Source organism: Molothrus aeneus, chromosome 1 (assembly GCF_037042795.1).
Source record: "Molothrus aeneus isolate 106 chromosome 1, BPBGC_Maene_1.0, whole genome shotgun sequence".
Lineage (NCBI taxonomy): Eukaryota > Metazoa > Chordata > Aves > Passeriformes > Icteridae > Molothrus > Molothrus aeneus.
In genome coordinates, this window is record NC_089646.1 from 65,206,605 (window position 1) to 65,234,285 (window position 27,681).

General features: G+C 41.6%; 1 protein-coding gene across 5 annotated transcripts in view; it reads right to left on the reverse strand.

Moving 5' to 3' along the window:
- Window positions 1-27,681, reverse strand: part of PHACTR1 (phosphatase and actin regulator 1) — a 306,781-nt gene that overhangs the window by 265,324 nt on the left and 13,776 nt on the right. For all 5 annotated transcript variants that reach the window (XR_010784435.1, XR_010784429.1, XM_066558445.1 and 2 more), the window contains one exon: window positions 26,006-26,152. Coding sequence is in view for 3 of the 5 variants with exons in the window: in XM_066558445.1 (XP_066414542.1) it covers window positions 26,006-26,152 (147 nt within the window). In the remaining 2 variants the exon portion in view is untranslated. The remainder of the gene's footprint in view (window positions 1-26,005; window positions 26,153-27,681) is intronic.

The window sequence follows — 27,681 nt, forward strand, 5'->3', positions numbered from 1 at the left end:
TTTCTATTAACACAACAAAAAAATCCAGATTCTTTACACACACATAGAAAAAAAAGAAGCGTCTTTCTACCTGATTGTTTAAAAGCACTGCAGAAATGGTCATGAGAAGTTCTCATTGCCACCATAAGGGATTTAAAGCTGATGTTTGCAAACCATTTTCAGAGACTGACAATAACCTAAGCCCTAGAGGGGCACCTCAAAACATTGTAGAGAGCACTGTAAGCCCCCCACTTACAATAAGACCTAATGCCTCATTGTTTCATATCTTCAGGGCAGAAGAGGGAAAGAAGTAAATATGTAGAAATGACATCTAAGTTCCTTTGCTTTCACACCAGGGAGAGGTAGTCTCCTCCCAAATTTAAGCACATATCAATGGTTTGTCTTTGGTGACACTGAGACCAAGATAAGCACATTAATTGATCCTTCTCTGATGATAGAGACATTCTTTAAACTGTAGAGGCTGAAAGTTGCATCAAAGTAGCTGGAAAGTGGAGCCAGGCATCCATCTGCTTCCATCTATCTCTTTTTGAGGAAAGCATTGAGTACACATGCCTGGTGTAATGGCAGCAGTGGAGGTTTAGGTCAGCCCAGATGGGCTCGTTTGGGGAGCCACCTGCCAGGCTTGAGATGGCCACCTGGAAACAAGAAGTGAAGTAGGTGGAGGGGCAGCTATAAATGTTCAGGAGATGCATGTGCTTTAGCACTTTGAAACCTACTGCTATGCATCTTTGTGGTTACTTGATAATACATCCAACAAGAGGCTGTGGAATTTCCATGCACAGAGCAGTTCAAACCCCAAATTGACAAAGCCCTGAGCAACCTGCTGCAGTTGGCTGTCATTTGAACAAGGTGAGATGATCTCCAGAGGGCCCTTCCCACCTCAACTCTTCTCTGAGAATAACTTACATAGTGCACACAAGTAGACCGTTGCCCCCTGCATATAATGCCTCGAGAATACAACATGCAAATGCATTTCATACTCTTCAGGAATGGTACTTAATTGTCAAAGGTATCAGTAACTGCTGTCAGCAACTCAGCAGGAGTCTTCCAGCTCCTAACAAATGGCCAGTGTCACTCCCCAATTACATATTCTCTGCTAAATCAAAATTTTCAGCTTCTACAATCTCTTGGTTTGACTCAGGATTTCTTGAATTTCAAAAAAACACACAAATACTTAAATGAAACACTGAGGAACCACTTGGTTTGGTTTGGCAGCTGGCACTACAGACTATATTTCAAACCTATTGGGCATATTTTGTGACATATTTCAAAACAGGGTAGCAAGGTGAGACTTTTAGTAGATGAAGGATGTGTCTGCTTTTTATCCTGTGGTCTTTCCCCTAGACAAAAATGAACAAGCCCTGATTTTAACAGACAGTTTATCCTTTCCAGGGATAAACTGGATAAATTTAACCTAGCTAAAGATTGTCCTAAGAACACAGTAACCCTAATTCTTTCCTTTGTCTTGCTGCTCAAATCTAAATAGTGATGGTCATATTTAGGGAGTGGAGAGCTAGCTAATGGTTCCTATTTTTAAGTTATTAACCTTATTAAACAGTGAAAAAGTCCCCAAAATTTCATATAATCCTCTCATGTTTGTTTTCAGTATGGTATTAAAAGAAAAATTTAAGTGCAAGGCTAACATTTGCTTGCATTTTTCATTTGCAAGCAATGAAAAACATGCAAACAGTGCTTGGCTTTATAACCAAAAAGAGACTTGGCAGGATATTATCCCTCTGAAATACTGGCAAGGGTCAGGATGTACCTGTGGGCATGTGTTAGAATGAAGAAATAGCTCCAGAGAAAGAAAAAGGGAGGTGTGGAAGAAGGAGAGAGGGATAATTTATAGAAACAATTATCAAAACAACAGTTCTCATATCATTAACAGAGCACTAATTATTTCACAGGACTACTTCAGTGGCTGTAAAACTGCTGAATATTGCTATATTGTGTGGAAAGTCAGAAGCCATTGCTCTCATCACTGGCAATAACTGGGCAAGCTGAATTCAGGGAACTCTTGGAAGAGTGAAGGGAGCAGATCTCTCTTTTCCTTTCCTTTGCAAGAATGATTTGTGTTGTAATAGACTTTAAAGATCATTCAGTTCCAACCCCCCGTCACTGCAGGGACAATTTGCACTAGACCAAGTTGCTAAAACTCTCATCCAACTCAGCCTTGAACACTTCCAGGGATGGGGCACCCACAGCTTCTCTATTCCAGTGTCTGCCGCACAGCAAAGAATTTCTTCCTTATATCTCATCTAAACCCACTCTCTGACAGTTTTAAGCTGTTCCCCCATGTCTTATCACTATATAGCCTCATAAAATGTCCCTCCCTAGCTATCCTGAAGGATCCCTTTTGGTTGGACTCAATCCAACAGGTCCATGTCCTTATTATGTTGGGGATCCTAGAACTGAACACAGTAGTCTAGATGGGGTCCGATGAGAGTGGAGAAGAGAGGGAGAGTCACCTGTATCCCTTTGTTGTACAAAGCATTGTAGGAGGCCCCTTTGTACACACAGGCACAATCCTTGGTCTTCAGCTTAGTCTCCACACCACAATAGCTAGAAAAAACACCACATCATCTTTTCAGTACCAAAGCTTCACTACCAGCTGAATTCTCCATGTTGAGCCACATGGGAAGACAAAGTAGCAAAACCTCTTTGTTTTCAGCTTCCTGAAGTTGAAACCTGAGTAAAGTCTGGCTTGTTAATGATTATTAAAAATTGTTAGAAAAGTTTACACCATGATATTTTTCTCTAAAGGTTTTCCAGTGAAATAACTTTGCAGGCCAGGGAACGCATAGAGACAAAAACAATGTTAAAGTTCACACAGGCAAGTGACGTGTCTTCAGGAGGCACTTAGTCCAGGTGGAGCAAAACAACAGTGCTCACAGTGACAGTTTTTAGAAGCACCAGGAGCACACAAAAACGAGCCAAGCTGAACAATTACTTCTATTCTGAACAGCATTTCTGCAGCATATTTTCTAAACAACATCAAGTCAACTTTGCCAATTATACAAGTCCAAATAAACACGAAGGAAAAGACTACTTTTATGAAAACTTAATTGGAAATTCTTTTTAAATCCTCTATCCTTACAACTCTCACATATTGAGAAATAGCTCCTATTACAGCTTCTTTTGAAGATTTTCTAAAGCACTAATCATAGACCTAGCTGATACTACTTAAGTGAATAGACATTTTATTTGTCAGGCTCATGCCTATTATTGAAAACCACAAATTTGAAAGTCCATCCCTTAAGTAATAACAAAAAAGTAACAGTATACATTCAACAGCAAATTGCTACAATAAAGAATTCCCAGAAGAAAAAAATATGGCTGAATAGATACTGTAAAAAAAAAAAAAAAAAGGGAAGTGACAGTTTAGCAAGCAAATTAAATGCTCAGTGCCTGAAGAGCTGATCTTCAGGATTTCCATAGCATGGTTACTGTTCTAACTTGTACAAGAGAAATTGCTATGGTTGAAATCCAGCTGCTGAAATCTTAAACCAACTTGCTTTCACAGGTGAGAACAGTCATAATTAACTGAAGCAGGGACTGCTCCAAGAGCATTCCTTAGGTCACAGTTCAATGAAATACGAAAGTACGGACAAACTTTTAAGCTTACATTTATGACTTCAGTTGCTCTAGCTGGGACAGAGTCAATGAATAAAAGCAACAAAATTCTTGAGTGGGGATATGGATGTACAAAAAAAGTGTAAAAGCTGCAAGTACAGCTTGTTTCAGTTTTGGGAAACAATGTTTGTACATCAATAACAGTGTCCTGCCATATGAGTCATGTTTTCACATATGTTTAGGAAAACAAATGCAATACAAACAAAAAAACTCATACACCTTTATCCAATATAATGCTGCCAGTAACACTACTGAAGTATAGAAGAGCTCAATGTTCTTGAACTAAGCAGGGAATAGATCAAACATCAGACAGGCTACATGAGCAGAGAGTTGGGCACTTTGGCTCTCAAAGCCCCTCCTGATCCTGAATAATGATCCTTTGTTGAAGAACACAAGTACAAACTTTATTAATGCTGACAACTCTTGGAAATTAGATGGCAGAGCAGCCATCCTCATGTTGCTTTGCTTGCTGTGGCTTTAGGTGTGGTTCCACAGTAAGGTAATCCAATTTGAATATAAGATGATACAGGATTTTTCCCTCCTAGCTCTAAACACATGTACGCTCCCTAGATGGTCCAGAAAACTGATGTGACAAAACCAGTTGGGACCTATTATTTTACTAGATGGTTTTCTGTGCAAGCCCTAGCTCCAGCTAGAGTGAGGAAATAGGTGGACTTCATGCCTGAAACAAATGATGTCACACCATAGAAGGCAATCATATTCCTGAAACCTCCTTTCCACATTCTGTAAGGGTCTTTTCCACAGCCATCACCCTCTCTCAAATAAGAGCCTTTATCAGATACAAGTTTTTGTCAGAATACAAACAGCATATATTTTCAGTTCATCACCACTCTAACTCAAAAGCTTTTCATTACAGCCTCCACCCATTTTGGCTGTTCTGCTTTTCCCCCATGTTCTGGAAGGTCTTACAGTTCTAAAATTTTCATACATGTTGCATCATGTATGAAATTTTCATACATGTTGCATCACCTTTGCATCTAGAAATGTCCTGTTTGACAGATAAGACATAAATCATAAAGACATAGTGATAAATCCAGATTTGTACAAAAAAAAAAAGAAAAAAGAAAGTAAAAAAGAGATGTTTGTGAATCAGTTCAGATTTCCTGCCTGACAATTCTACTAATTTTTGCTCAAAGGTTGTTTCTCTGGCTTGTTGTGAAATGTGTAGAAATCACAACTGTCTGCTGCATTTGCTAGCAAATGCAAATAAACCTACTTGGTTTGCTCAGAAAATAAAATCTTGCTAAAAAAAGAAAGGCAAACTGGTAAACTGGTTAAATGAAAAGTTTCAGCACAGTCTATAAAATAATTTCAAAACATATTGTTTCAGAAAGAAAGGTACAGATTTAAGTTTAGATTTAAGAGTGTTCTCTCAGGCAAGAGGGAACCCATCTGATAGGATGACACACAAGTATAAATAAAGCACAGCTGATTTGCAGTCACTGAAATATCAGGAAAAATGCAAGCTCTAGTCAGCCTTTGAATAATTTTTATTTGCACTTCCATATGGAAAGAATTTGAATTGACAGGGTGGTCACCATTTCATGGAGTTTTGTTTTGGTGATGGTGGACTTTTTCATTTTATGCATTGGTTGGTATCATCTCCTTTCCTCTCTATCAATCTCTACTCATCCCTGGTAAGGCATCTTGAGTGTTGTGTCCAGTCTGGGCTCCTCAGTACAAGAGACAAGCAGCTCCTGGAGAGGGTCCAGTGGATGGTCGTAAGGATAATTAGAGGCAGCATCTCTTATGAGGAGAGACTGAGGGAGCCGGGCCTGTTTAGTCTGGAGAAGAGAAGACTGAGAAGGGATCTCATTAAAGCATACAAATATCTCAGAGGCAGGTGCCAAGAGGATGGTGCCAAACTCTTTTCAGTGGTGCCCAGTGACAGGATGAGGAGCAATGGCCATAAACTGAAACACAGGAATTCCAGCTCAACATGAGGAAGAACTTTGACGGTGGCAGAGCACTGGAACAGGCTGACGAGGGAGGTTGTGGAGTCTCCATCTCTGGAGACTTTCAAAACCACCTGGATGTGTTCCTATGTCACTCTGCCTTAAAAGAGGGGTTGAACTGGATGATCTCCAGAGGTCCCTTCCAACCCCAACCACTCTGTGATTCTGCAGTCCACCTCAAGATTACTCATATACAGAATTACCTTGAAAATTAAACTCTAAAAGCCACTAGAAAGGGGAAAAAAGTGAGGGATGCATGGAAACCAGCTGTATTCTGTTTTTTTAGATTAAGAAAAAAAAAATAATGAAACTATTCAAAGACACCCTTGGAGGTTCAACAAGCACTAAAAAAGTATATACATAGAAATGTAAGTATATGGAAGGTATTCAACACTCATTTCATATGAGATGCATCTATTTTTTCTTTAGATGACTAGCTCATAAATCAGCACTATGCTTCAGGAAACCACTCAAGGACACCACATCAATTTTTAAATGACTACAGGCAAATGTATGCTTTGCCACATGGAAAGTTTTGTCAGAAAATATTCAGGTTGATATTTTCAGAGCTTACTGTCAGTATGAATTATCAGCAACATACATTACCACAGAAGTTCAATTACACTAAATATATTACTAATTTTTTATTTGAAGGAATGGCCACACAGGCATTCCTTAATATGGGATCTGCTACACTGACAGCAGATGGTGGTACCTAACTTGTTTGCATTTGGTAACAGGAAAGTATTTCTTTTCTAAAAAGAGGCTTTGTGAAGAGAATTATGTTTCCTTTTTCCATCTCTAGAATGGTTCTCCAAACCATTCCAGTGCTTCTTCCACTGCAGTCACATCCAGTGACTAAAGCTGGTTAAATCCACACAACCGAAATAACGAGAGTATCCGTCTGAGAACTAATTTCCAAAATCTCTCCCTCAGAAAGAAAAAGAATTTCCTGGAATTTCATGTTCTTATTACACTCTGATGAACCAAAACCCAGAATAACAAAAAGGGAGGAAACTGCACACTCCCCTTCCCACCGCACACAGGTACTTGAGTTTCAGATGCAATGCAAGGTTGAAACACTGCAGCAAGCTGAAATGAATCCTTAGCTAGCAAGGGCCTTTCAGCAGACATTGCTGGAGCAATATCTCAAAGACTCTATCTCTTTTAAAAATTACAATTAAGGCTAGAAATGGCATTTCAAGAACAGGGTCATAGATTGGGAAGGATTTGGGGATATGCGTGTGAATGCATGAATGAGAGTGTTTTTTCACATATTCAAGATACACTTGTACAGCAAATCAGCAGATTAAATCCAGGTCTAAGAGATTCTTTCTGTGTTTCTCTTGTCTGGTTGAATATGACTTTTCCATGGCAATGGAGTGGAATCTGGCATTAGCTACCTTATGAAGCAGCATCAAAAGAAAAGCATGAAATTAATAAAGGACAAGGATAATTAGATGATACTTTACCAAGTTGTAAAGACCCATAGGAAACAGCACAATGTTTCTGTTTTAGCTGAACCATACACCACCAAGACCAAAGGAAACCCTAAAAGCCAATATTGCTTTACCTACAAATGAAATATCACAAGTCTAATCCTTTGAGTATTTTTTTAAGCTTATCCTTAGGGTAAATACTCATATTTCATTCACAAGGCTGTTGAAATACAAATAAAGCTACCTCTCTTAACTGTCAACCCTACTGGCCTGAGAGATGGTGAACTATGACTGGCCCCAAACTCCATCTTCTCTCTCCTCACCTCAGATTACCCTTGACTAAATCATCAAAACTTAATTCTGTGTGTGCACACTAGGGCTCTCCTAGGAGGTCACTTATTTCTGCACTAGGAAGAATAAACACATTCTGACTCTTTGGTTTACATGACCTCTTCCAGCAGAGCAGCAGAGCTGAGTAGCTGTGATTGGGGTCTTCATCACTTCAGCTTTCAGCCTCCAGCCAAAAGAGTTGAAAGGGGGCAGAGCAACATGAAACTATGAATGCACTAGCTGAGAACTAGGAAGTAGACAGAACAGTATAGGCCTGGCCAGGGATTAGTATTCAGATACAATAGGGAGAATTTAAATGATGCTCATAAAGATCACATACTGGATTTTCAGTCACTTTACTTTCCAAGACTAAACAACTCCCTGGAGACAGCTTAAAAACTGCACTCAGAAGAAAGCCAGAGCAGGCTCCTGCTGATGCCAAAGTCTGTGGGGTTCAGGACCACAGATATTTACTAGACAGTATTTACAGCAAGCTGAAAAATGCATGAACTTCATTCTCTTTCAGCTTTGAGTAGAACTGATGTATTGCTATCCCCCATTCTGGATTACTCAGTGAAAGACCAACCGGATCTATCAATCACCTCACCCACTAAGAAATCTCACCCACAGACCAGCAAGGCAAAGGGTGGAAAAAACCAGATAATTTTAACATAAGTACTTGCATTATTTACATCTCCTTCACATTGGGTTTACAAACACTTAGCTCACAGGCATTCCTTTTCACTGACACAGACCTAAACAGGAAAGGAAGTATCAGTGCTTTTCAGACAAATATTGAGGGACACATTCTCCTGTCTTCAAGGGATAGCTCCACATTGGCAGCAGTACAGAATGGCATCACAGCAGGGAAGCCCTGAAGGGCAGATATCTTCCCTGACACATGAGTAGAACATGGCTGGCACAGAGACATATAAATGACCTCCATGTTCCTTGGACTAAACATCTATCCCAGCTGGACACATCCCAGCAAGAGCACAACTGCTCAGCAAGGTCAGGACTGACCACATGGGCAAAATAGGTCTTCTCATCCTGTGAAGCAGGAAGATGAAACAGTGACCCTCTGCTCTGGGAGGCATGCTGCAGAGTGCCTCTCCCTCCCACCTTCCCCAAGACAGAACAGCAGCACAACAGAGCTGGGTTTTGATGCAGAGTTCGGTTCTGCAGCCCTTCCTCATTTTGTCTCAATGCCATAAACAGGGCTGCTCCAGCCACTACCTGCTACTTGAAGTGTGCTACCTTTGGACTCAGCATAAAGCCTCAGATTTTGAGGATTAGCAGTTTTGTGATGATTCATATAATAACCAGTCTGTGCAGTAGCAATACAAAAATTCTGCTTTAGCTTGTTTTTTTTTAAGCAGTATTAAAGCAAAAAGCCAAACGTCCTCAGCACATTTTCTCAGCTTTAGATGAGAGTTTTCCTCCCTCTCTTCCTCCCCACAAATGGTTTTGGGTGTTTTTTTAATGTTTACATTGCATTAAATGAAGATAACTGTAAATAAAAATTTGATTATCAGAGGTGATTATTATTTTCTTCTTCTCAGTACTGTTCTGGGTCTTTAGATTCTAAGTTTTATGAACACCAGAGCAGGAGCATATTAAAAATTTTAAAAGTAGACAAAAAGAAACCATGAATTAAAGTAAATCTTGTAATTTATTTATTACTCATAATTACTTAAGTTTAGTGTCTGTCATTCTTCTTTAGATAGAACATTACCTTACCTTTCACATTCCACCACTAACTCATCTCTCTGTGAAAAAGGAGATTCTGAGTACAAAGGCAAAGCTTGGATCTCCAGTTTCAGCTTCATCTCTTACCAACATGCAGAGTATTTATGACAACATTTGGCTTTTTCATTTCTTGGCATTTAAGATTCTAGTACTAGGCCCCCTGCTACTCTGTTAACTGCCAGATAATGCATCATCAGACAGTCATTACTATTTCAAAGGAACCCTGCTAGTATTCTGACCTCCACTATTATTTTCTTCATAATAAATATAGTTTTGGATGTGCATTAATATTTGGGGCTTAAAAGCTTTTAGAATGTGTCTTTAAAAGTGAATGGAGCTTAAGACAGAAGATATTCCATATTTCATAAACTGGCTTTTCCATTCAATACTTCAGTGACAAACCATTTGTGCTAGATTCCTCCCTCATCCCTCCAAGTCCTTCTACCCACAAAGTCCACTTCCCAGTAGCCATCCCAGTTCAGATCCATGGCACCAAGCAGAAAAAAGCAAATGTGAACATGACTGTCATACTTTCTGCTGATTTTCTATCAAATTCTGCCAAGCAAACCAACAGTAGCCATGCCAAAACCCCCAAGACATTAGTCTGCTTCCATGAAAGCATGCAATTAATAAAACTACAAGCAGGTAACTCAGTGAAGAGCAGTGTTGAATTAGGGAGCAGGATACACTCTTTCATAATATTGTGAAAAGCTAGCATACACCAAAGTAAGCTCTCTGCCACACTCAGGCTACAATGGAGTTTCTAAGTATTCAGTACCAAGCCCAAATTGAAGCAACCAACCATCTATCGGGAGAAAAATCCACCTTTGTGTGTATTTCAAATAAGGTTCTTGCTAGGAGCTTTTGGATTTTTTGACATCAAGTAGGCCACATTATTCTAAAAAAATACAGAAGCAGTGAAAACTGAATCCATCACTACCACCACTCACCGGTAAGCCTGATCTAGGAGAACCCAAATCCAGTTTTCACTGCTATACAAGTTTAAGCCTACAGGCTCTTGATTTGCCCAATGAAACAGAATCACCACTAGCTGTTACATCCATTTCTTTTGCTCCCCTCCATAAATTCGTAAGACCTAATGTTTTAAAGATGTTGTTCAGCAATGAAATAATCATCCTGAATTCCAAAAGACCACAAGGAACTGTTTCAATGACCCAAAGAGATCATGTTGTTCTATTATTCTGCTGACCTTCTAATGAGTATGAATATTTTCTGCAACAATTAAGAACTGCAACAGTAACAACACTCTGTCCCTAAGAGACTGACACACCAAAAGAACAAGAGCTCAATGCTTCAAAACAATACCTCAGAACTCATTCAGTGCATAATTTGCCAGTATCAACAGAGGATCCATCTAATGCCGCAGCATCAACTAATGTTTCAATATAGTAAATTATTATTAGCTAGCACTTCTAAGATGAGAAACACTAAAAAGCAATTTTTTCACCTTACTAGTACACCAGTGGGAAAACACAATGAAGTACATAGCACATCAGCACCCTTTCCAGGCCAGGAAATTCTTCTAGTGTTGTCATCTCATTACAAAACTGCCATACCTTCTTAGTGATTTCTCATAGAGCACCCCCTCATAACACCACCAACAAACCCCAAGTCCCACCACACCTAGCTAACCCACTCTTTTATATCACTCATCCTTATTAGACACAGCTGTGGCCTGTTAAGGGCAGGCCTGTTCCTAATCTTTGATAATTGGTGCAGCTGCAACTCCTCAGGAGTAAGATTACCTTCTGCACTACCTTTATTTTCTTACATTCTATCCCCCCACATTTCTAGTGCGTGCACCCTGAGGTCATCTGCAAATTGCTTCCCAGAGAGCATCCCAAGCACAATAGTAATGTGGGATGTGTCGCTTTCCTTGGGGTATAGTTTTTCTTAGATAGAAATACACATATTTCTAGGATGTGCCAGATGGGCCACGCATATTCTGTGGAGATGCTCTCTGAATGCTAATAAAAGTACAGAGACTTACAGATATCCAGGGATGGGCTTATACTACTGCTCTGACTGGGTTGCTTCAGATCTGGAATGATCTGGCAAATGTTTGGCAGATTTGGCTTTCATGCCCATAGAGAAACTGTGTATGGGCAGAAATCACAAGCAGCCCAGCACATCTGGCAACCACAAGTCTCTCTAACTTAAGAGCTGTTATGAGGCTATGTGGATCAGCAGTCCAAGGCAGGTGGAAGACACCAGCAAAATCAGTGACTTTCCATGATGAGGGACCTGGGAAACAGTCCTGCACTCCTAAAACTGGTGCAACCCAGCCAAATATTAGGGTACACATCCAACACACATATCGGTGACCCTAGTTTCCAGAAAGTTGCTTTAGTAAACCAAATTTGACCCACCTGTAACTAATTGTGCAAGCAGGGAAAGCATGAGGTTCTGAAGAATATCTGTGAGTAAGAGCAGGAAGCCCTATTTGAGTTGATGTGATGAAATCTTCCCCTTTCTCTCCAATGTCTGATCCCTACAGGCTTCTGTGCGTGGACACAGCATGGCCCTAACCACGATACTTTGCAGAACCACAAACAGCTCTGAAGAGGTGCGCCAGCACTTCAGGGTCTGTGCCTCCCAAGGCAACACAGAAGTCCTAACAGCAAGGTATGAGAAGAACCTCATCTACTCCACATCCTGCCAACACTTTTGCTGAGATTGGTGCTGGTTTACTGTTTTCTGAAACATACAGACAAAGCAAGAAGGTGCTGAAAATATTAGGCACCTGGACAAGCTTGTAAAGTGGATTCATGGGAACCTCATGAGGCCCAACAAGGCCCAGTAAAAAGTGCTGCACCTGGGTCAGGGCAACCCCAAATATCAATACAGGCTGGGGGAGGCAGGGAGAAGGACTAGGGGTACAGGTGGGTGAAAAACTACACATGACCCAGCATGTGCACTCACAGCTGAGAAAGCTAACTGCATCCTGAGCTGCATCAAAGCAACGTGGCCAGCAGGTCAAGGAAGGTGATTCTGCCTCTCTACTCCACTCTCACGAGACCCCACCTGGAATACTGTATCTAGCTCTGGGGTCCTCAATACAAGACAGACACAGACCTTTTAGAGCGTGTCCAGAGGTGGCCCACAAAACTAGTCAGAGGGATGGAACAGCTCTCCTATGAAGAAAGGCAGAGACAGGTGGGGTTGTTCAGCTTGGGGAAGAGAAGGCTATGGGGAGATCTAATGGCAGCCTTTTGGTACCTAAAGAGAGATTACAAGAAAGATAGGGACAGACTTTTTAGCAGGGCCTGTTGTGGTAGGACAAGAAGCAATGGTTTTATAGTAAAAGATGGTTGATTTAGACTACATAAAAGGAAGAAATTCTTTACAATAAGGGTGGTGAAACACTGGAACAGGTTGACCAGAAAAGTGGTAGATGGGTGCCCTGTCCCTCGAAACATTCAAGTTAAGACTGGATAGGGCTCTGAGCAACCTGATCTAGTTTAAGATTTCCCTGTTCTTTGTGGAGGCGTTAGACTAATTGATATTTAAAGGTCCCTTCCAACCAAAACAATTCTATGATTCTATGCTGGTCTCCAGAGAGCAGAATTTCCTCTGCAACTTAGAGAAGAATTCAGAACATATTTCTAATGTTTATTAATGACAAATCTTGATGCATCAGTGTTTTCCTGAACTGGGTCCTTCCAGAGTCACAGTAAGCCATTTGTGAGGCAGCAGTTTTTTTCCATGACTACAGAACTGTAATAGAGTATGTATCTATTTGAACAAGGATGCTGTAATGTTGATCTATCAGAAGCTAGATTATCTGTGCAATAGAAGCTCAATTTGCAGAAAATTTAAATAATAACCACACTGATCATCAAGTTCCTGTAAGACATTTCATTAATATCATCAAAGAGTATTTCAAATATGATGCAGCAACTCTACTTTACAGAGAGACTAATTAAATATAAAATCTAGTTACTGTTGTACCAATGAACCCTAATTACCCTACAACCATTTAAGGGTTGTTTTGGGAGACTCATTCTGAAGGAGTGTAAAAAGCAAGCAGAGCTGCAGATAACTATTCCCTACCCATCTGGGACTAAAAATCTTATTATGTAAGAGGGCCATAGGATAGACACATTATTTAAAAGAACAGGAAGACAGACAGACATACTTATCAGAACACTTTTCATTTGTCTTCAAGTCACTGTGAGCTACTCAAAAACTTCTTTAAAAGGAAACTTACCTCTCATATTTTCTATTCTTTTCCTGAGGGGAGAGAGAGGAAAAAGAAGCCTGAAAAATTTTCAAATACATAATTTTTACTTAATTTTGAAGATGCCACAAAAGGTTTCTAAGACAAGGTGCATGTAATAGCAAACACAACACAAATCCTCACAGGATATATCATGTAAGTGCAGCAACAAGATATGGCAATGACATAAGAAACTTCTGTGCACAAAATGTATGCATTTTCCTTTGCTCTGGGCCCAATGTAGTTTCAGGGTACTGTTGAGCCAGTACACACAGGGTTGAAAAGGAACTTTTTACTGGATTTTGAAGTCACTTCTCTATCCAGTATGAATACCAATACAGAGAAATCTGTTACAAACATGTTAGTTTTCCAATCTCAAAAGAAAGATGACTGTGACACAGACTTCAGAAGGGAGGATAAACCCTTCAGAGTCAGCATCCCCCTTACCACACAGAATGGCACAGAATTAAGGAAGGGGATTCCTAGGGGAAAAGCATCAGAGGATTTTGTCAGAAGAAAGGGATTAGCACTCAAGGTTTTCAGTCGCAGATGAGAATAAAAACTTCTAAGGATATATATAAATACCCATGCAGCTGGACAGCAAGGCACAAAAAATATATCAAGAAAAAATATCTTTGTCTCACATAAACACTCTGTGCACAGAGATTTATAGAAACTGGTTTGGTAATGTCCTATGGGAAGCACTGTGAGATATTACATTTAAAAAATACAGTCCTCTAGGCAGAAAAACCAAAAAACATCACATTGGATTCTAGCACAGAGAAACGTCTTTCTTCAGTCCAAAAATCCTTTGCAAGGAAAAAAGTGTATCTGAATGGTCAAAAACACTTTGGCCATCCTCCCCCTTACACTGTAAATACCTGTTCTTCCCAGAAAATGTCTCAATCAAAATTTGGAAAGGAAAAATCATTAGTAAATACAATTATTAAACTTATTTATTAAAGCCCCTGTGATTGAAGACACAATACAGGTCCTCCTCACCACCCTAATCCTTTCCTTCTGTATCCTTTCTAGGTCTTCTGAGCTTCTTCCCCATGGAAAGGATGTACATGGAGATTGGAAATTACTCATCCTGGAGTCTTCAGGGCACGTTTGAAGGCAGGAAAAAGACAACAAACATGCTCTTGCATTCACTGAATGATGGGGACATGCTAAGTGTTAATACTGTGAATAGCAGGAATATTATACGTCCCACCTAATAAAACAAACAGATGAGAGCCACCTTTATATACAGTCCTAGATCTTTTTCTAAGGCAGCAAACCAGCTAAACCAAAACATGAAAGTTGGTCTACACTACTAAGAACACCTTCTTCAAGAGCCAACCTACATTTCCTTGATTAATCCACTTTCAAATTCTGCCTTGAATTCAGTGTAAAATCCTAGAAGGGGTAAAACAGCCAGTTCCCACAGGCAAACCACCCACAACATACCATTCAACAGGGGAAATTGGCCGTACTTGAGTGACTGCAGTACACTAAAGCTCGCTGCACGCATACACATAATCTCATAGTCCCATGTAAGTGAACCAATGGGACCAAACGTTTTCTAACACAGTAACAGAAAGTTGCATGGAAGTCAAATGCTTTGGATGATGTTCTGCTAGAACAGCTCTGGATTTTATGTATGGCTAATACTGTCACCACATTCACTTCCTCAGTATATCCCTCTACCTCTTGCTGATAACAGTCTTTTTCTTTCGATTGGGAGGTAATGAAAGCAAAGTGCATCCTTATTAAACACATTGATATATAGCAGATACAATATTTTATTTTAGCCACAGAGGGAAGAATGAGATTTAAAAGCAGAATTTATCTCCAAAATGATAAAGAAGCAGGCCCTACATTTTCCTCCCTCTCAACACTAGGTGCTTCTTTAAATCACAATTGGCTACAAATGTCAGTAAGCCTTGCCAAAACCCATGGAAGAAACATCCCCTGAAACAGCTACGATGAAGGAAGGAACACCAATCACTGCTTGGGACCTGTCTACTTGCCACTGACTTGCATAACTGAGAGAGTAAGTTGCACAACTTGTAGAGCCATCCCTCTGCTGCCCACTTTAAGCCTTTTAGACTCCTGCTGGTTAACAGATGGTCCCTGCATGCTCCTCAGGCTGCTGGCCACTCTGGTGAGTACCTATTAACATCATGTTTCTGCTGCCTAGGGCAGCACTAACCACGAGCAGTTAAGTTCAGTAAGCCCTGACACGTGTTAATGACATGTCCTGCGTTGCCATAATTCTAGTGATTCTTTCCCCTGGTTTCCTACTATTATGTCATGAAGCATGTTAACAAAAAGCTGTATTCCATCTGTGTAATGATACTTCCCAACCAAATATTTTTACCACTCTCCCCTAGGGTCTCCTTTAATATTGACAAAGCTGTTAGATCAACTGCTTCCAGAGGGGAAAGCTTGCAAGGTCAAACCCCAAGGTTATTCAGTGATGCCTATCTTGTTTTCTTTAAAAAGTAAATAAAACTTATCAACTAATTAGCTCAAAAAAAATATTATTTGAAGCAATCTTGCAAAATTTATCTCACATAATGGTTTGTTCTTCTGAGCCTTGAGATAAGACTAAATTACAAATCGAGCTTTATATTGATTTCTTCTTGCCTTATAATTATAGACTATGATTTTACATGTAATTAGTTAGCCCCAGCTAATTTTTTATTATTAGCTTTCAAAGATTTTGCTGTTCTTCCACACAGAGAAAATTAAAATGATCATTTACTTTTCATTTTTTTTATTTGCTATTTCAACCTAGTAAGTCATTGTGAAAAAAAAAATATTGAAAAAAGTAATTTTTGAAGAAATCTTTTAATGATTTTTGAAAAAACATTCAGAAAATCTAAAAAGAGCCTCAATGTGTAGTGTAAGTAATAAAGGATGATGAACAAAGAAAGTGTTAAGACAAAATTAGATTTTTCATGAATGGATGAACATGCTAAACTGCTTTAAATATAAACAATGACTACTCATTAGCAGCTTAATGCATTTTATTCCTAACTCTCCACCTCTACCCACAACCAGAAGAGCAGTCTCTATGCAGAGAGCAGGAGTGATCATTGCTCTGGGGAATGATTGCCTTAAGCGGGTTCATGGAAGCACCATGCAGATTAATAGCTCTTTATCAGAGCTCCTAAAGATGCCAGGTGACCTTTTAAAGTCATAGTTCCCAACATACCAAATGCTGGTATGGCATCTCTGCCAAGACAGCAGGCACAGCCCTCAAGAAGCTGCAGGCCAACATATTGCTGCTCCCCACATACATGGCCCCGATAAACACCAGAGAATGGAAAAGGCAACAGGAAAAGAGAGATGCCAACAACAACACAACCCCACAGAAGCCAGGAACTGAGAGCTCACATGGGACAGTCAGCTACACACCTCTTCACCAGCACACTGCACAACATGACCTTTACACCCATGTGCTCCTGCAACTGAGGCTGGGCATGGGGAAGAGCCATTCTCCTCCAAACCTCACAGATGCCTCATGCATCAAACACAGCCTTGTCAAGGTCTCCACATTTGTTTCTAGCATTTCTCTAGTGCAAGAAAGCAAAGAAAAGAGAAGAAAAAATGATGTATGAAAACTGCACTATCAGTGATCTCAGCAAGGAAAACAAAGGACCATTACAGATGTCAGATGGGAGTAATCTCTTTCTCAAGGAATATTGCAATATAACTAATAATTTCCCATTTCTTCTTAAGTGGGAGGGATGTTTTCTGTTCTGAGAGAGATTCCTATTGCTTATTGCAAAGCTATAGCAAAATGGGACTAGCTTAAAGGGAGTCTTTTAATACTGTTTCTGATGGCTTAACAGCATTGCAACACTTGACTGACTGAGGGAACCTAGGAACATTCTTCCCAAGGACATGCACCCCAGTCAGTCATCAAATCTGTCAGTAGACTCCTTGTCCTTTTACCCATAGAAGAGAAATAAGCACACACTGGTAGGTAGACAAGTGCCACAGTCAAAACAGGTCCTCCCAAATTTGGGGCATCAAGCTTGAATCAGGCTTTAATCAACTTTCCAACATTCTAGCATAGAATTAGATTTAGCCCTGATGAAATTTCTCTTTCATTTTAATAATATCAAGTATTTAATTTGCTTATAAACTATTAACCAGATGTCTGTCTGTCCAAGTACTGTATTCACTAACCATAAAAATGATATTGCAACATAAATTATGCATAGCAAGAATGTTCTGATTAACCAAAATATGCACTGCAGTTCTTATCAATCACAGTTAAAATGGCATGTGTTCACAGCATATATAAAAACACAAGTATATGCAAACTCTTGTCACATGCTCCCCCAGTCTTATGTACTTCATAACCAGAATGAAACCACAGTGAATCTGGAATGCAGAAGAAACATGAGCACTTAACTTTTCAACTCTGCCTCCCTATTTTCTTGCTGAATTTGCTACTCATTAAATTCTTGTTTGGATGTCATCTTCACATTCTTATACACTGAACTGGAATTTCAAGATAAGAAAACTATTATAGAGTTTGCAGTAAAGGCACTAATTATTTTATTTTAAATATTCAGGAACATTGTCTCTACAAATGAAAGGGAAGCTAGGGATGGTGACCAGGGTCTAGCTATGGCTTCAGCATATCAATATAAACTGAGACCACCAATGCATTATAAATAAAGGCAATAGAATTGCATGATTAAAAATGGTTATTGCATGATTACAAATAATCATGCAATACTTAATAGTATTTACCCTAATAGTATTCTGAATGAAGAAAACATTTTAGTGGACTACATCAAGAAGTTCTATTACTATGTAAAATACATCACATTAATATGATTAAAATGTTAAAAGTGACATTTTTTGCACCTTACCCACAAGAGATACATTGTCACAAATATTCATCACCAAGAAAGCATGAAGGCAGCCAAGTTTTATTTCATTATGGAAATACAACATTTCATACTGACTCTATGGTCTAAAGCAGAAGCACAAGAAATAACTTCTAATAACACAATATTTCATTAACATTGATATTTTATATTTGAAAACAGACAGCCTAAGACATTCTTTCTGGACTAATGACTTTAGTCACATTGCAAAAACTTACAAACAACTTTAAGATTGATTCTGAAGACACTTACATGCCTAGCTCTGAGAATTACTCTGAGTAGTCCCAATGAAACCAAAGTTGACTCAGAGTAATTAAGTATTAAAGCTAATTATACCTGTTACTGAGGATTAGGCCTTTTCTTTTTACTAGATTTTACAACTAATAATTCTGAACAGGGCTGTCAGTTTTGAAGTTTTGGAAAAATGCAATTTCCTTAAAGATCTAGTTCCAAGAAGAAAATTACGGTTCCTGATGAAACAAAAAAATAAAATTATTTTGCATCATCCCAGCTTGCAGGAATATACTTGGTTGTGTTAACCTAAAAAGCTCATCAAGCAAAACGCAAATATAGAGATAACTTCTTATCCAGGCAAATTCTGCAACATCAATTTTCCTGAAGGACCAGATTAATAACAAAGCACTACAGCAGCCTTAAAGTCACACATACTGCAGAGAGTTTTGCAAGGCATCAGCTCAGCATATTCTGATCCCAAAGTAAGCACATACTTTCCTTCCTTCCATCTCCTGTCACAGCTGTTTCACAGCAATGTTGATGCCATTGACTGCACGTGCATCAGCTACCCCCTGACACAGAAAAGTGATGCATATGTGCAGTGCCACAAGAACATCATAACATGAGAACATCTCCAGCATTCAGAGAAATGCATCTTCTATCATTTTACTCTTGCCAGTTCCATCACTTAGACTGACTTCAACCTTCCCTTCAAACTGTCCTCAGTCATATTTGTTCATTCAAGTCTGCATCAAAAATTCCTATTAGATGACAGCTGGTGAAGCAAGAACATCTCTCCCGTTTAACAAGACTTGGGGAACATGTAAACTCATTCCTATCTGGCACACAGTGAAGGTCACAGTGTGACTTAAGTCTTAAGTCTCCAAAGTCAAGTACAAGAGTTAAAACCTCAGTTGCTGATAAGACCTCTTCCCCTCCAAACTGCCTGTTGATACAGAGGTGCTTTCAGCCACTGCACTTAGCCCTGGGAAGGGCGGGCTATCTCAAATGGCCTATCCTTGCCACATGAAGGGTGACTTTCAGCTTGGATGTTCATTCTTCTCACTATGTGTACTCATGCTCTCAGGGCTGGAAAACAGCCAGGAAGTGAATGACAGGCACACATCTGATCTCCAGCTATACTCCAAATTAAGCAGCATTAAGACTATCAGTCATCAGTCAGTTGAAGTGCAGGCACAAGGCTTTTTAAGGCAACATCTGATGGCAAAGGAGGCCATTTCTCCAGGCCCCTTTATAAAGGTATTAAGAAATGCTTTGCCAAAACCTGTGATTTTGGTTCCTAAGTATGACAGGATCTCCATGACAATAATCTGAGGGAGTGATTAGAGCAGAGCAAAAAGTGGAAATTTTCCAGGCAGGCATTTTTACTAATCTTTCTCCAAAAAGACATAAAACCTCCCACACATATTAGAAAGCCTACTACTGCCTATTTCTCTCTCCCCTGTTCTGCTGAGATCAATCTTTTCTACCTGAAATCCTAAAGCCACCATAATTTAAAAATATTTTTTACAACACTATTATGTCCTTCCAATTAACCTTTCCACATTGTTTCTAATCTATGAGGTCCATAAATCCAAAGTCGTTGAAATTTGTATATAGTTTTAGGGAGCATTTATTCATATATCATGAAACCATGCAGAGTATTTTATTACAAATATATTGAAACATATACTGAATAAACAGGGAAGAAATAACTCAACTCCAAATGTGATAGCATTTCAAATGACTGCAGAGATGATTAACTGTGTTAAATCATTTGTAAGGATGACCAGGGGCAAACTCAGAAACTTCAAAACAGACTTTAAAATAAAATTATGGGATTTAGAGAAAATTAGACATTAATGGGATGGAGATTTCCTGCAGAAAATCCAGTCAAGTAATTTCACTTTATTTTCACCTATTTACAATTTACCCACCTCAGTGAGCTATATAAATATTCTTTCTTATTTTACAAAGTAACAAAATTAAGTTCACAAGCTCCTCCTTGTTCACTGCAGCAAAATATATCCTTCCAGACAAATCAACATGTATGAGGCTAATACACAAATAACATTATCTTTCCATTAGAAAGCAAAATCATACATCATTTTGATCCCTGAAAAGTATTCTGCATAGCTCCAGAGCTGTATAACGCAGCAAACACAGCAGTACAAACAGAAACAGTGAGGCAGCCTACCATGAAGGCTGTAAGAAACCCTAGGGCCCAAACAGAGCGTGGAAGGTGCCAGGACACTGAAAATATAAGACACTTGATTTCAACTTTGTGCCTGGTCCAGAACGAATAAATTCCCACATGTAAAACTAACAGTCACCCTTTGTGTCCTGGCTTTTCCCCACCAGCTCTGCATGACAGAAACCGCCGACCATGAACATTTCCCAGCTTGCGAACATTTGTCTCAGCCATTCAGCAGTTTCTGCCAGGATCCTCCTCCCTCTTTACACCCTGTGAATTAATTCTGCTTGCAGCAGCACTAACACAGGCTGACGTAGATTTTTCTCCTCTCCCCAGTGTGATTTATTCGTCACTGCTTAAGAACAGTAAATGGTACCAAATTCATTTGCCTTTCTAGACACAAGGACCCTTCTTCTGTACCCATGGCAAAATTATTCACAGCCACTAAGTCCTTTCCCTCTCAGCTTTGCTTTCCCAGAACACATTCCAAGACAACATGTGGCTCCACACCACAAAGAGATAAAACAGGTCTTTCATCATTGAAGGGGAGCAGAGATGTATATTTCTACAGTCTGGCTGAGATCCCTGGCTGAAGTCAACAAATGACTTAAATCACTTGAGGATCCAGCTACTTCAGTGAGATAACTCAGTGACTTCAGTGCACTAAAAATCTGTGCTACACTCCAGGGCTGAGTGAGCCAGCTGGGCTCCATAGCTTGCACCATCTCTATTGAGTTCTGTCTGTCACCACCTCTTTCCCACTTCTCTCCTCTCTCATCAGAGGCCAGCTCTTGCACTTCTCCTGCTGCTCCTCTGGCTTCTGTTTGGTTGCACCGCTGGTACGCACTTTGAAATCAGGGTGGGAGGAATATATTCACATTCAAAATCTCCCCTCTCCCCATTTCACAGCATGGAAGCTAATTCTTTCTGAAGGAACATCCCCTCTTTGCTGACCCCTAGTACAGCTACTCTAGTCATTCTGGCCTTACACCTTCTCCAAGGCATTGGCTTGCTTTCTCCCTGAGTCTCCATTCCCAGGTTAAATAAGTAGACAATCAGCCTTGCTCAAACAAAAGCTGACATCTGGTGACTTCCCTGAATGACTGAGGAGCTGAAACAAAGACAGCTTCTTGCACCACTTAACAAGAAGTCAGTCTGTTAGAATCAGCTTTGCAGAGGATTGCAGTACCAAGCTTACTCTTTTTTGGCTAGGGACGAGTAAGAGTACCTGTATATAGAAATAGCTTCAATAACAACTAACACTTGAAAGGCTAAAAGAACCTGACCAGATCAATTCAGTGCAGTAGCCCCCCCTTTCCCTAATAAACACCAATAAAATTCTGACAGGGATTCCCCAAGCAGCTTCATGAAGGGGGAAGGAGAAGAAAAGCTCATACATCTTGGATCACTTAGTAACTTTTAAGCAATCTATTTCCTTATCAGTCATCACCTCTGCCAATTTATCAAGCTTGAAAGCTACCTACCATGCATTGCTATTTAAAAAGTACAGTATTTTGCAACAGGAAGAATAGAAATCAGCCAAAACCTGTAATAGGTCAAAACTGATAAAAACCACTTGAACTTATCAGCTGGCACAGGACCAGGAAAGTGATTATGCTATTGTCACAGATGAACAAGTTTTCAGAAGTAATTTGGGATTAGCCTTTAGATGCCTGAATCAGAAAGTCAGAAAGACAATCTGAAAACTGCTTTTAAGAAGATGTGTATGAAAAGCCAAAGATGGATGTTAAGAGATGGAAACATGCCAGATTGCTAATCATAATAAAGAAAACAAAAGACCACCACCCAAAAGTGAGAGCACATTCCACATTCCTCTAGTGTTGCACTGGAGGAAGTTGTTGAGAAAATAAAAAATTAATTTCTGTAAGGAACTGATTTAGTATCAAATATGGAAAAAGAATTTATAGCTGCCTATAGCTTTACAATATTATGTAGGTACATTAATTTTGGCAGAAGAGGTAATTTTAATCCTTTGGGAAGTATTATCCTCTTGATATGAGCACATAACTTCAATTAATAGGATTTGCATATGTATAATAATAGAGAGAATAACCCTGGGCTTGGAAAACAACGGGGTATTTTAATCAGTTTGGGAACACCAGACAAAAAACCATACCAGGCACAACTAATCGAACAGCATTTGTCAACTCATGCTAGGTAATAATTGTGAATTAATTGATCAATATTTAGAAGCAAACATAATAAACTGGTATGTTTTAGAAAATCAAACAATGCAAAGCTGTTAATATAATCGAAAGACAAGGGGAGATAGAAGCTGCGCTGTTAATCACTTGCAAATTGTATTTTTTAAAGACCCAGACCAAATACATGCTACAACCAAACTGTATAATTGACTCTGTGTTTGCAATCTCAGTTGTTCAACAATATAGATAACAGCAGTAATGGTATAATTATAACTCACAGCTGAAGTAGATAAAAACCTGATAGTTCTTAACTAATGGTTGCAATTAAGGGTGGAGAAGAGCAGTATTCACTGTATCTGGTTATGGTTCTTTAATAAAAGTGGATTTGAAGTTCCAATGCTGCAAAGCAGATCCTGCATGCTGCAGCGAACTTTGACCGTGTCCTGACAGAAGACAGTGACTGGGGAATGCAGCTTGACTTGTAACAGCTGTAGCAAAAATAGCTCTGTAAGCAATGGTTGAGCAGCAAGTGCAGATATGGCATGCACTAAATGGAAAGCAAGCAATGAGCACACAAGGAAGAGGTTCCTTCCTGAGCCCCGAGCATCACTTTAGCTTCAAGTGCATCCGTGGGCTGAAGAAACAGCTTTACTTCCTTCCTACCACCTTACTCCTGCACAGGCAAAAAGATACACACACCCCTGTGCACACACATGCGCTGCCAGCCCACGGACAGACAGAGAGAACAAGGCAAGGCGGGACAGGCGCTCTCCACCCCTGGCGGAGCGGCTTCAGCACCGGGGGCGGCGGACAGCGCCCTGGGCAGGAGGTCGGGCCCCTCCGCCCGCAGGGCACGGCGACACCAAGGGCGACCCGGACCCCCTGTGGCACAGGGCAGAGACACCAGCAACGAGACTGGAAGTGGAAACCCGGTCGGCTTAGAAACAGGGTGCTTCGCCCCCCTCCCCACACACAGAGCCATAAAAATAAGGGCAAGAACACTGCACCCCACAAGCAAAGTAAGTTTCCAAAGGAAAGCCCGAGCTGCACGGCATTATTAAGTATGAGCAAAAGTGGCCAAACACATTTTCTAGTGGCTTTTTCCTCAGACTAGAGAGTTCTCATACCCAGGCAGCTTGGTTTGTGCTTTCTGAGCAAACAGAAGAGTAAACCAAACAGCTCAGAAATGAAGCGGGTATCAGCAGCATGTTTCACTTGCTTTTTGGCTCTCTCACTCAATACTGGTTGCTTAGCAATTTTATTTTTTTTACTACTCACTGCCAGATAGATTAATGAAAACACACACTTGCATTACTTACAACATTTTTCCTTTATATTTCTTGATACACCAGTACAGTTTCTTTTAATTATTTCTTTTTTAAGGAATCCCATTCCCTGGTTTGCAAGTAAAGACCCAAATTATAGAGAGCCAGGGGGAGGGAAGGAACAGAAAGAAGCTAAGTGTAATTACCAAATTATTTGGTGGATTGCAGGAAAGAGGTACCTTGAGACTTGCACATCCTCTGGGACTTGTAGCAAAGACAGCATGTCTAGCTCAGCATAGAGATGTGAGGCACCAGGTGACCTGAAGGTGCCTTGCTCTTAGCTGGTTTATCTATTTATAACTACATGTCATAACATTACCTGAGAGAACACAAGTCAGCACAGTGTTATTTCAGCAGTCAAATAACCATACACAGCCTTTTTTTTATTTACACCTTACAGCGATGCTCTTTCTGTTTTCACGTCCAGTTCTTTATAGAGCTGAAACCTGGCACTTGGCACAGTCTTCCGGCCTGTGCCCTGGAATGCCACCCAACTTACCCATGGTTTGGCAATTTTTTAGAAGATGTGATCAGAAAGAAATAATGACACGCCATACAATGTAACCAACCGTTCTGCCAGTGGCAAAACCAAACTGCGCATCAGCCATTACCAAGGGTGTAATTGCAGCAGGGATAACAGGAGGGGGGAGGGGAATCTGTTCCATCCCCAAATGGAGAAGAAAATGCATCTCTGCCATCTCCAACTTTCTGCCAGCTGAAAGGGGGAGGAGGGATGGGAGAGACTGCAGCAGGGCAAGCAGCAACTCCAAGGCAGTTCTTTTCCCTTTACAGCTGGCAGTGAGCTCACAGGCTCAGCATCAAAGAATGTTACACAGTTGGGTCATTTTGTGTGCTACTGCTGGGACATGAAGGGAGGCTGCAGTACTGCTGGCTACAGATCCTCCCTCATGCTGTTCCCCTTCCCAAATAGAGGAAGTCTGGTTTGGTGCAGAGAACCAGCAGAAAGAACTTTCTTTTGTTTTTGAGAGCAAGTAACCTCTGGTGTGGTTAGTTTGCTGTTGATAGAGCTCATTAGGAAAGGTCAAGAAAGGAGGGAAAACAGAGGCCTAGTAGAAAAGAAACAGGATAGTTTCATCATGTACAGGATGAACTGAAGGGGACAGCTTAAATCTCAAGGGAGTCATGAGGAAGAGGTGGCAAAGAGGAAGGCACAGGAGTGGAGAAAGGGGAAGAAAAGGTCAGGTGGAGAACTGCAGGAGGTTCATCCCAGTAATAGGCAGAAGGAGGTGAATGCAGGGAGCTGGAGGGGTGTCAGTAGGAACCGTCAGGCTGTAAACCCATCAAGAGTCCCAAAAGGCAATGCTGAGACAATCGGGGACCTCATGAAACTAAGCGGAGAACGCAGGTGCAAGTTTCCTTGCACTTCTGAGGCACAAACCCATCAGGGGAAGAAGGCAAAGAGCAAGCCAGGGAGAGACTTGCAAAACACCAAGGGCAGCATCGCCAGGAGGGATGCCAGCACCTGGCGAGGAGGGACAGTGCAGAAGCCTTGAGGGGATGCGCCACGACGCTGTGCAGGGCGAGAGGGCGGCGCTCTGGGACAGGGGAAGCTTCGAGGGGCTGAACGGAGAAGGGCAGCCGGTCCCGGCTCACCCAGGTGGGAGGCGCGGGGCAGGGGGAGCCGGTCTGCGGGCCAGGGCCAGGGGAGGCCGGCGAGGTGCGAAGGCGCGGGCAGCGGGGCAGGGCCGGGCGGCGGCGCCCGGGGAGCCCGCGGGCGCAGGCAGGGGCGGAGGGCGGGGGCGGCCCCTTTCCCTCCCTGCTTCCCCCGCCGCCGGTCGCGCCGGGCCGGGCCGCCTCTCACCTGTGTCGAGGTTTAAGGAGATGCGGGCCTCGGCGAGGTAGGGGGTGTCGCTCTTGGAGCGGACGCGGCGGATGGGTCTGCGGTCGATGTCCTCCTCGGAAGATGCCGCCATTAATGTGGGCACGGTGAGCAGCGTGGCCCGGCGAGCTGGCGAGGGCGAGCGGAGGCGCGGGGCGGCCGGGCGAGGAGGGGGCGGAGGGGGAGACAGGGGAAGGGAGGAGGGAGAGAGCCGCGGGAGGGGGAGGGGAGGACGGGGAAGGAGAGAGGGAAAGGGAGAAAGGAGCGCAGGGAGGGAGGGGGAGAGACAGGGAAAACCCGTCAAGGATCTGCGGACGGGAGCGGCCGCGGCGGCCCTGCCCGCTGCCCCTGCCGAGTCCCGCCCGCCTCCGCTGCGGGGCACGGAGCGCTGTCCCCGGCCCCGGCGCTGCCGGCCCCCGCCCCGGGCAGGGCCCGGCCGAGCGCCTTTCCCACCCCCGGGGGAGGTCCCGGCTCAGGTGCCGAACGCCGCCGATGGGCCTGGCCGGCAGAGGTACCACCCCGCAGCAAGCCCGGAGCCCCGAATGCTCACTTCTAGCCCAGGGCCTCCGGAACTCACAGCACCGCTTCATTGGGACTTGGTGGGATGTCTAACGGTGCATGCCTTCACCTCCTTACCCTCGCTCCTTGGGCAAACCCATGGCGTAAAGTGGGATGGTGTGCCACACCTTGGCAGTTTAAAATGCCAAGGGGACTGAGGAGCCTGCATTCAACGTTTGAAACTGACCAGCCCTCAAAGCCCGGGGCTCACCTTCTTAAGGCTTCGGCAGGTCTTTGAGAAAAATGAGACCATCTGCAAAAACCAGAGACTCCGTTCTCCAGCTGCAAACTGGGCTTGGTGTTTTGTAGAATCTCTGTTTCTCTCTTTAGTAATCAGCTCTTTATGTAGATGGTCTTACCCTGTGGTTTACAGGCTGCCTGCCACATTAGGGCTCCAATTTCGGTTGGTGTAATATAAATAATTAAAAATGTTATTAAAAAGTGGGTAGCACAAAAGTACTACATTACTAAAAGTAAAGTTAGACAGTTAAAATATGCACCTAAGAGTGTACTAGCTCATGTAATTTAATTCAGGGCTTTTTAGAAAAAATACCAAAACCCACTCTGCTTAAAGTCACTAAGCTGTCAGTACTTCTAAAATCTCTTGTGTTGGTCAGCCTCAATGAGAAAGAAAGACCAAGGAAGGAATGTTGGATCTCACAACTCTGAAGGCAGTGATAATAACACTAGTTGGTCTGTATTTTGAAGGACAGCTCTCTTATTCATTCCTGCAGCCAAGAATTTTCTATTACATGTTTGCCAATTAGTCCTATTGAGGTTTTGGGTTGCGCTGCATTGGCTGTAACATTGGGTTTAGCTCAAGTCTGCTGTTAGCTGTAATCCCTCCATAAATGTTCTCAAGAACTTTCATGCTTCTGGATGCCTGGAATGGATAAGATATATTTTGTTTGCAAATCGATTCTATTTTGGTGTGATCTCACTAGCTCACCCTGGCTAAAACAGAAAAAAAAGTTTTAGTTAGCACTTGCAGGAGAATTTTGAAAACAATCCCTGTTCATACATATGCAGGTGCTTGTAGTTAGACAGCCATGGCATCTTTGGATGTCTGGTGAACCACCACATTGCTTGTGAACCAGGAG